This window comes from Austrofundulus limnaeus, unplaced genomic scaffold (assembly GCF_001266775.1).
Source record: "Austrofundulus limnaeus strain Quisiro unplaced genomic scaffold, Austrofundulus_limnaeus-1.0 Scaffold3, whole genome shotgun sequence".
In the NCBI taxonomy this organism is placed as follows: Eukaryota; Metazoa; Chordata; class Actinopteri; order Cyprinodontiformes; family Rivulidae; genus Austrofundulus; species Austrofundulus limnaeus.
Genome location: NW_013952405.1, coordinates 6,549,657 through 6,560,312, shown reverse-complemented (window position 1 = coordinate 6,560,312; position 10,656 = coordinate 6,549,657). Strand labels below are relative to the sequence as shown.

The 10,656-nt window shown below is 42.1% G+C and overlaps 1 protein-coding gene across 1 annotated transcript in view; it reads right to left on the bottom strand.

Annotated features, from left to right (window-relative positions):
• Positions 1-10,656, bottom strand: part of adora1b (adenosine A1 receptor b) — a 30,267-nt gene continuing 19,611 nt past the window's right edge. Inside the window, exons 2-3 of the mRNA XM_014019852.1 lie at positions 4,851-5,935; positions 1-2,612 (exon numbers count right to left, since the gene is read on the bottom strand). Of these exons, the coding sequence (XP_013875306.1) occupies positions 1,868-2,612; positions 4,851-5,191 (1,086 nt within the window). The 5' untranslated portion in view covers positions 5,192-5,935 and the 3' untranslated portion in view covers positions 1-1,867. The remainder of the gene's footprint in view (positions 2,613-4,850; positions 5,936-10,656) is intronic.

Sequence of the window (10,656 nt, the reverse complement as noted above, 5' to 3'; positions counted from 1 at the left end):
TGTAGGCCTCATAGCCCACAGTGTTTATGGTTTAGACACGCCCACTCTTGTGACACGCCCACTTTGATTCCGCATATAACCCCTTCTCAATAAATAGGGTACAGACCACCTCCAAAGAGGAACAAAGTAAAACAATTTTCAGTGTGGGCTGAGGCTGTTCACACCTTAACCAAATGCTGCTGGATCACACAGATCCCCCTTTTAGAGATTCATACAGACTTTAATCGGCATCATTTCTTAAATTTTTAGTAAGAATTGTGCCTTTCATTAAACTTTGCAAGACAGTTTTAGCTTCTTTACTTCACTTTAAGCATAACGTTTTGGTTAATCTTTTTGTAAAAAATGTATAAAAACCATGAAGACCATCTGAGTGTTTCCTGTACTGCAGAAATCAGACGAACCTTTTAAACTTTTTTTTTCCCTACTGATGTGAACAACGACGGCACTCGTCTGGAACATTATTTAACAGAATTTCCTCTCTGAATAAGAGAAAACAGTCTGGTCTGAGTGACCTTTGCTTCGAATCACATTTCCTGTTGCARGTTTGCTTCAGCTTACAACCACAAGGGACAGGCCTGGGTTGTGTTTTAACATTTACGCCAAGAATAACTGCATTACGATTTTCCTTTTTTTTTAAAGCCTTTTAAGCATTAAAATTGTCATCATCTCTACCAGCAAGTGAGGCATTAAAAGACGGGGAAAAAGTGTGAATCTTAAGAGACAGATTGTCATTGATTTTTCTAGGCCAAAGATAAAATCTTTACAAAGAACAAAACTGTAGCTTTACATTCTCATACATCGTGTTTAAGTTAAGTGTCATTATTTAATTACTGATCTACAGATCATTTGGAAATATGCATGAATAATGAGCGAACAGGACAGTAAATACAATCTTCAGGTGGACGTTTCTGCTGGAAACTTCTGTCAATATTGTTTAGATGGTGATTWAAAAAAGGCCGTGGAAGCTTTAGTCTTTGGCAGGAAATACGACTTTATGGTAACGAGGAAAGGAAACCATCATTTTCACCACAAACTGGCATGTCAGCCGCCCAGAGATGAGCTTTAAGAGCATCTTGTGTCTCTGCCCCACGATTAGCTGCTACAAGCGTCCTGCGTGTAGCTTTTAAAAATTTAAAACCTCCCACAGCAACCATGTGCCTGTCTGTCTCTCCTGCAGTGGGAAAGTGCTGCTGGATCACTGAGGGGCCTGAGCTTCGGTGCAGACATTTAAAGAGGCTACAAAACATTTGTGCTGCACCCCCTCACTGTACTACCCTCCCTCGTACGGCTGCCTTCTCTGCACGCTGTTGTGCAATAAAGACCCTGAAGATAAAATGAGCATTCACAGCTGTGCTGCTCAGATTTACTTTAGCTTACATTCAATATTTTGGAGCCAGAGTCAGTTTAAACACATTACACATTATTACAGTAGTGTGGCTACCCTGCTCTGTTGGTTGTATAAATGCTCAAGCGTGTTGCAACGTTTGAGCGTCTGATATTGACAAATCAGATTTCACATTTCTCTGAAGTTCACTCCAGCTGTTTTACCATAAACAGTTAAAGCTTAATGTGTTCAGTCTGTTACTAAGATAAACAGAGTCAATAGGACCTCCAGTATCGCAGGTTTATCAGTACCTGCTTTTTTATGTACTCCTGAGAGGAGATGAATTATCTTCCACTGAGCTGTGTTGCCTCCCTCGCAACGGCTTTGCAGCTTTTTTGCCCAGAAATTTATGATCTTCATAACACTACCTTCTCAAGAGGAGGGAGCCGCTGCTCGTGCTGTGACCTTTTGCATCTCCAACCATCAGCCCCTCTGCCTTCGCTCAGGCCGTGCTCTGCTCCACCAAGCATGTTTGTGAGGTTCCTAAGGTGTTTTGATCTTCAGGTCGTTTTGTAGCTCAGGTGAAGGCTGCCCCGGCTGAAGTGGTGGGTACGATTTAAAGTCCTTCATCGGAGCGGGAGGCAGCGGCACCGGATTGGGCGTGTCTTTCCGGTCACTTTGCTGGAAGTCCAGAGCCGACAGTTCCTTGCAGCGGAAGTACTGCTGCCATATTTTCCGGAAGGCCGTGCGGAACTTCTTGATGCGGAAAGTGTAGACGATGGGGTTGACGGCGGAGTTGCCGTGCGAGAGCAGGATGGCGACGTAGAGGAGAACACTCGGCGTCTGGCACTGCGAGCAGAAGAGTGTGATGCAGTTGATGATGTGAAGAGGGAGCCAGCTGAYGGCGAAGAGGAAAAGCACCAGAGCCAGAGATTTGGCAAGATTCAGCTCCTTGTCATAGTACTTTTTGGGGTCCGAGTAGCTGGAGGTGATTTTCTTATTGTTCAGCTGCTTGTGGATCATGAAGAAGATCTCTGCATAGATGACCAGCATGAGCAGCAGCGGGGGAAGCACCCAGCCGAAGAAGTTAAAGTAGACCATGTAGTCCATGCTGATGACGTTTTCAAATTCGCAGGTGATGCTGAGGTTTGTGCTGACGGAGCCGTTCTGCTGGAAGCGATTCAGGTTGTTCCAGCCCAACATCGGCAGGAGTCCCACAATAAAAGCCACCATCCAGCAGATCACCACCGCCAGGCCAGCTCGCCGAGGGGTCACCACTCGCTTGTATCTGCAGGAACAAGCAAATAATATAAACATTTACTGAAAGATGAATATTTTCTAGGAGAATTTTCTTTTTTTACTTCACATTTATTGAAAGTTATGTTTGTTTTTCTGGAGCAGTGTGGAAAACAAGTTGACTGAGTTGTATTGTAGCAATCAAAGGGTCACATGTTGAACTGAAAATAATAAAACCACACTCAGACAAGCATTACTGGCCCAMTTTTTGCCTTTTAGCAGCAGGCGATAAATAATAACGTTTAAAGGCACTTTGGGGGGGATTTTCCCCATTTCCTTTTCTAATTATAAGCTTTTAGCAAAGTTGACATGCTTGGATGAAACACAACAATACTTGACTAATCAAACTAAAATTATGTAAGCTGTTTTTTATGGGAGTGGGGATGAGACACAAAGTGCTGACAATTGAAACTGTAACCAAAAAATACCAGAAAACACCATAACAACAACTCAAAACTAAGATGAACCAATGAATAAGAAATCAGAGCATAAGTAGTTAGACAGATCCATGTTTTGGATTTGGAGGCTGTATTCCTTTTTAGCCTCCATTTGACCAAGTTGGTTTTGATTCGTGCCCAATTGTGCACAGGTTTGATCTGAGGTGATGCTCAGATAGGTGTGGTCCTCATATTCAAGATGTCTCATATTCCATGTTTAATTTCATGTTTGCTGCATGGTTGAAGCTTATAGAGTGATGAAGAACAGGTGTGAATGATGAACTGAGGGCAAGGCTAACTGAGGAATCTTTGGTCAGTTATTGTAGGAACTATGTAGCAGAAAGCAAAACTGAGTAAAAATAATCTCAAAATGAGAAAAAACACAACTACTAAGAAACTATTACAAAACAAACACAAATATGACAGATTAATGTGGCAACAAATATCATTTTAAAAGCTGCCTTTCAAGTATTTTTGAATCTCAGTCTATTTTGCCTCTGTTTGGCAGAAAAAAAAACAAACATTAAAAAAAGAAAAATTTATTCTGACAAATAACACGTATTTGAAGCAGGTTAAAAGACAGCAGGGAGTTGTTTATCATTCGTGTTTGTTCTTCAGTATATTTAAGTTGTTTTGTTGTGAAAACTGTCCAAGAGATTTTTGAGATTTCTAGCAAAGATGTGCAGCTTTTGTTGTAGGAGCCATCACTTTTCATACATGTTGAAAGCTAAATTYAAATGGGTATCATTCAATTTAACATACCAGCAGAGACAAGCATGTGATATTTAGCAAAATGCAAAGTTTACATGTTGAGAAACAGGTTTTCCTCCTTTACTTTATCTAATAGATAAAAAACAGGAGCTGGAGCTCAAAAATGTTCTTCTTGTCAACTTGTCTTTAAGAAATGAACCAGAGACTCAGCCTGAAACTTGCCTAAAGGTAACAGAGATGAAAACAGTCATCAGACCCATCTCATGTTAGAAAGCATGCAGAGCRGTAATCAGATCATTTCTGGATTAGCAGTGCATGATATTTACCGTGTCTGATGTCAGAACAGAGGAAATGTTGGTATTACAACCACMTGACCTTTGCGGAAAGGTAGCCCGAAGCCAAACTGGACCCTGCAATTTAGCTGAACTGTCACATTTGCCATGTGTTGGATTAATATTGACTGAGGAGCATAGAAAGCTGCATCACAGAGCCAGCACAGCTGATCAGAAAAGCTAACCTAAAAAAGAGTTAATTTTAATTATGATAGGGTTTTATTTAGATTTTTTGCTGTATAAACTGTRAGTGAAATCAGAGTTATTCCTTAGAAAATAATAATGACTGAACTTTGGATGTCTGTACACAAAAAAAAAAAAAAGACATGCCAAGAGCTGAAACTTTGAGCCGAGTGCTGTCATAAGGTTTGGATAAAAGCTCTTTCCCCTCACAGATAATCTATTTTATGACATTGGCTTATCTGATCAGCTCCTCCTCCTCATCATGACTGCTCTGCTTTTTGTTTCAGTAAAAACATTTTGTATRTGCCGTAACCACAGGCCTGTCTGCATCAGTGCTTGTTGTTTTAAAAAGATGCTGAGACCAGGACAATCAGGATGGTCCTGTTGGCACAAATATATGCTGTGAAGTGAAACAGGAGCCCGTGCACGTGTAAATCAATGCTCAGGAAAGAAAACTGACCTCTGAGGCTTTTCTGGGAACACAACTCTGCCATCACTATAATGTCATCTCATCCACCTTTGCACCAGCCCTCAGCGCCCCCCCACCTCCCTCCTGACCCACATTACCTGGTCGGGATCTTGATCCTGAGGTAGCGGTCAATCGCGATGGCCAGCAGGGCCAGGATTGAACTTTGCGTCAGCACCAGCACCGTGCACGCCACGAGCAGGCAGCTGTAAAAGTGCGTCTGGAGTCCGATGCTGATGGTGATGGCCAGCGGGATGACGAGCGCTCCCACCGCAATATCCGCCAGAGCCAGGGAGACGACGAAACAAAACGTGGTGTCTCGCAGGGATTTATTAATCCTCACCGCCCAGACCACCATCACGTTCCCGATCACAGAGGCCACTGCGATCAGCACCTCCATCCCGATGTAGAGGGACTGTCCTAACAGAAGAACCCCGCTCATCCTGGCAGAGAACCACCAGACCTCCTTATTTTTAAGAAAATTATCAGAGTTGTCCTTTTKGCCCTTAAGGTGATCTCCAAACTGGCCGTGCGTTCATGACGCCTCCATTGTCCCGTTTCCCAAATCTAACCCGAGACAAATCCAGATTTGTGGAGAAGAATCAGCAGCTAGGACTGAGGTGTTTTTTTCAGTCTGAAGCAGGTGCTTTCGTCCAACGGATTGTTGTTGCGCGTCGCTCCGGCTCTCCTCTCTTCCACTCCACCTGCTTCCCGTGCGYGCAGCATGTTTCCCACGCGCTTCGATTTCTTCAAGAGAGCTCCGAGTGCTCGTCAGCCGACATGCTTCAGTTTGACAAAGCAGCTTTTTTTTTATTTTGGTGAAGGCAAAGGGAGGAGGGGATACATGCGCATGGTCTGCAGCTTGCGCGCAGGCGGTCGCGCGCCTCCAAATCCCTCTTCCTCTCTCCTCCAGTCAGTGGGATTTTATCAGGTGCAATCATGCATTCCCCCAATTTTTTTTTCTCTCACGGTTGTTTTTCTTCCAAGGAATTAGAACCTGCTCGACCTACTCCGTTAATTGCGTTTGCTTCGTCCGTTTGGATAAGAATCAATCCGCCTGCGGGACGGTCCCACAGCAGTGAGATGTAGGAGGAATCTGAACCACRCTGCACCTTCCTCCCACGCATCTGCAAGCCTGAAGAAGGAACCTTGATCAGGTTTTCCTTTGGGCAAGGCAGGAAATTACCTCATATGAAAGAAGAAAAAAGATAAAGCTGCTGAGAGTCAGCTCGAGCGTGAGGCACAAAGTTCACTTATATGTTCATTATTGCACAGCCTAGCCCATATCACAACACAGCAGATAAGCTTGAAATGGAGACAAACATATATTCTGTTCATTATCGCCCACCGCCAAAAGACTTTAGGCGAACAGCCATGTTTTTGCAAATGTGTCTGTGTGTGTCTATCAACATATCTTCTGAACCACTTGAACAAATTATAATGTAATTTTTGACTCAAAAATCATTGGATGTCTTTCGTGTCATTAAGATTCAAGATGACCCCTAGGGTCAACCCCCCCTCCCAAAAAATATAAATAAAAATAATTTAAAAGACAATAACGAAGTCAGTGTTGGAGAAATGAACCAAGAAGTTAGTGTGGTAGTAGCTGAGCCTGATCCCTCACACATGTTCTGAGCGCTAACAGCTTATGTAGAGCGTTGCTTGAAAACAAACATGATTTGCAATCAACTCAGTTTGTCTGTAAAATATCTCATGATCCACTGGACTAATATTAAAGAAACTTTCAAGAAGTAACCATTGGGTCATTTGGAATCAAATCGATTCAAGATRGCCGCTACAGCCAACTGATTCAAAAAGCCACAAAATTTGCTCCAATTMTGTCAGTTTTATTACATATATTCACCTAAACACCTAATAAAGGCTTTGTTTTTCTTTAGCTTAAAACTTTAGCATTAGCTGTTGAAGCTTTTGTTAATCTCATGAACCAACACACCATTTTCAATGAAACTTTCAGGAAGCGATGATTTGATGGACTTCTATAACTGATTAAAGTTTGGTGTCAGTGCATATTAAAATGGCCAAAGCTAATCAGTGTCAGCAAAAACCACTGTACTGTATTAGCTACAACAGTAACAGGTAACGAGTCAGAATTTGATGAGATTGTATTTGAGTCATTCAAAGTTTGTGTGTGACATTTCAGAACATCACAAGAGGTTATAAGACTTGACAAAAACGACTATCATTTCTCAGTATAACACAATTTCAGTTTAAAACTAAGGTGTTGGGCGATTCTTTCAAAGAATATGAAGGTTTGCCTACCAAAGACAAATGGGGAAATGTATTGAGTGATTTCCATCAGCTTGCATCTTTTGTCATGAAATAAAGGATTCTGGTTCTGACTTCATTCTGGTGGAATGCCCCTCCGGGTCGGGGAGGGGGGGGTCTCTGCCTCAAGTGGAGGGGTTTAAGTATCTGGGTGTCTTGTTCACGAGTGATGGTTGGGTGGAGTGGGAGATGGAGTGACGGATTGGGGCATTATCCTCAGTAATGAGGGCGTTGTTTCGGTCAGTCGTGGTGAAGAAAGAGCTGAGTCGAAAGGCAAAGCTCTCAATTTACTGGTCTGTCTTCATTCCAACCCTCACCTATAGTCATGAGGCGTGGATCATGACCGAAAGAACGAGATCCTGGATACAGGTGGCCAAAATTAGCTTCCTTCGTAGGGTGGCCGGGCTCAGCCTTAGGGTTAGGGTGAGGGGCTCCATTATCTGGGGGGAGCTTGGAGTAGAGCCGCTGCTCCTCCACATCGAAAGAAGTCAGTTGAGGTGGTTCGGGCATCTGATTAGGATGCTTCCTGGACACCTCCCTTTAGAGGTGTTTCAGGCACATCCCAATGGGATGAGGCCCCGGGGAAGACCCAGGACTTGCTGGAGGGATTATGTATCCTCTCTGGCCTGGGAACGCCTTGGGGTCCCCCAGGATGAGCTGGAAAGTGTCGCTGAGGASAGGGATGTCTGGGTTTCTCTCCTGGACCTGTTACCTCTGCGACCCGACTACGGATAAGCAGAAGAAGATGGAGATGGTTCTGACCCTGCAGGATCATGGTCTGCCTGCAGTCTAGCTGACTTTGCTGTTTTTACAGAAACATACAGTGCAAAGTTTGGGTCGAGTGGTGGTGCAGAGGGTAGAGAAGCCGAGTCTGTGATCAGAAGGTCGCCGGCTCGACTCCCCGGACCAACCAGCCCCAACTTGGGCCCCTGAGCAAGGCACTCAACCCCCCAGCTGCTCCCCAGGCCCTGTAATTGGCAGCCCACTGTTCCACACGTGTGTTCACATGTGCGATGGGTTAAATGCAGAAACTTATGCCCCTTTCCCACTAGTGCCACTTAGTGTAGTGTCGGTACAGTTCCAAGCCATTTCCATTAGGCCAGATCCATGGAACTGGCACTTTTTTTGAGTAACTTCATTGTGGTTCCAACCGGCCCCAGCTGACACCAAAATGCTATGTCAGAACACTGTTTGTCACTGATTGGCTAAATATTTGCAAATGTTTAAAATTTCAAAAGATTTTCATCAATTGTGTTTCCGTCTCTCATTTTGCCCATTAATTTTTTTCAAAATACCTAAAAACCACCTCCACCAACCGCCCAAAACACACCCATTGGAACCGGACTGGAACATCAGTGGAAAACCAACCGTACCGACCCGTACCTACACCAACCGTTCCGACACTACACCATGGAAAATATATTAATTTCCCCGCCAGGGGATCAATACAGTGTATTAAAAAATAGCAGCATTACACTGCACATATATGTGATCCCTTTAAGTCTAAAAGCAGAGCAGTGTGTGAGCTCAGACTGTGAATCAATGCAAACAGAAACGAATCAGAATGTGCAGGCTGTCACAGAGCCTGAGCTGCACTCACATGTATGAAAGAATCAAAGTGAAAGTATTTCAGTTTACAGGTGATTCATTGTGAAAAACAAAAAGCAAAACAAGCGGAAAAGTGTAATAGTGTGATAAGCATTCATAAGGAGATGTAAGGCAGGTTTGCTGGCTGATAACACCTTATCTGTGAGCAGAAAGTTGTCAGCATGAGTTAGTCGCAGAGGTCAGCCAATACAGACAAAGGAAGGGCAGCGGCCATATGGTCCTGCTGCAGCTACTGGCTTCTCACCTACCTGGGAGATTAGAATGAGCAGAAGCCAAGTCATGGATTGGAGAATCAGTCATTATCAGTATAACAATTATTGTTAGGAAAGATTGTCCAGTGTTCATTTTCTTTTAAATTATGAATCAGTCTAAATGTTAAAATTAAAGTTCAGAACTCGTGGATTCATTCCTTTACATCAGTTTTCTTCTTCTGCAGCTTAAAATAAATGTGGTTTGTCAAATTGTGCTTTTCAAGGACGTATTTCATCCAAAGCTCGGAAGAAGTTTCACACAGAGAAAATGAGGAAACGCTCCAGTAAACATTTGTCAGATTTCTGCCATTTGGGGTTGAACGACCAGTGAAGTGCAGCCTGCTTCAGTTGTGTGAGATAGATTCTACACCTCAATAAATTTGGTTTTTCTGCCGAGTCCAAAAACAAGAATCTCGTGTACTTATATACAAACATTAGTCTCTTTGCATGCAAAGATATGTGCACCCCCGTCAATGTTTCTGTAGAGCTAAAAGAATAAGAGCGGAGATGATTAGCATAAAGTCAGAAATAAAATTATTCTAATGTTTGGTTGATTTTGTTTCTAGTTATCAGTTACTGTCAAAGCTGAAAATTATAATGTTTTAGCTCGTGTTTGTCTGTAGATATCAAAGTTGTTTAACTTTATTCATTTCATTAAAAAACAAAATTTTATGTACCGGTACAATAAAAAAAACTACAAATACAATGAAATGAAAGGAAGCAGAGAGAAGAATAAAAATCTTACAATATCTGCCCCTTTAAAATAGTAGGGGTGATAATCTTTTACTATCTCACGATTCGATTCAATTCTGATTTTTGGAGCCATGATCTGATTCAAATTTGATTTTTCATTCAAAACTGATATGAGCCCATTTGTCGTGTTCCCAAAATGCTTCATCTTCATTTTGCAAATATTGCACACAGCGAAGCTCATGTCAAACTCAAGACTCGTTCAGTAAAAGCAAAATAAGCCCAAATCTTTGCATTCAATGAAGACGGGGCCAGTTGAATCTCTTTCCCTTCAGTTTTGTAGTTTCCTCTTTGTTTTTCTGCTTTCTGCTCTTGCATCTGTTCCACAACCAGCTGCGTGATGATGTCAGGATGTCTTATGTAGTTACAAAATATTTTTATGTTCTGCTGGCAAATTTGAAGTAAAATAAAATCACACATACTGTATTTATTCATGTATAATACAATCTCATGTTTAATATGACCACACCACACACCCTCTTTTGAGCTTAAAAAGCATAAAAAATTTAATCCTCAAACAACCTCCAATTTCATACAGACTTCAAGATCTTCAGCCTTTGCAGTCTTTTTACATATCTGTAAAATGATCATTGGACTGTTCATTTTATTTTAACAACATATGTACTAAAAKGTATTTTGACAACAAATATATCAGCTGTAGCAGAATCATTTGAATTCTGGCATTTTACACATAGTCCATCAGGATGCGCCAACACAAAAGTCAGAGACCTCACATGAGATTTGGGCCATCTTCTGGGGCAAAAGCAAATTACTTCCTTCTCGCGAGCGCCCCCTCTGGTGGGGAAACTTTTTTCAGGGATACAAACTTTTTTAGAACACCAGTACACTGCAAAAACTGTCCATCTTACCAAGTTTTAAAATCTTATATCCAGCCAAAAGGACTTTTTGATCTTGTTTTGAGACTGATTTACTAAACAAGAACTGATTTTGTAAGAATAATAATCTTGTTTTCAGACTAACAAGACAAATAATCTTACACATTCTGAAAACA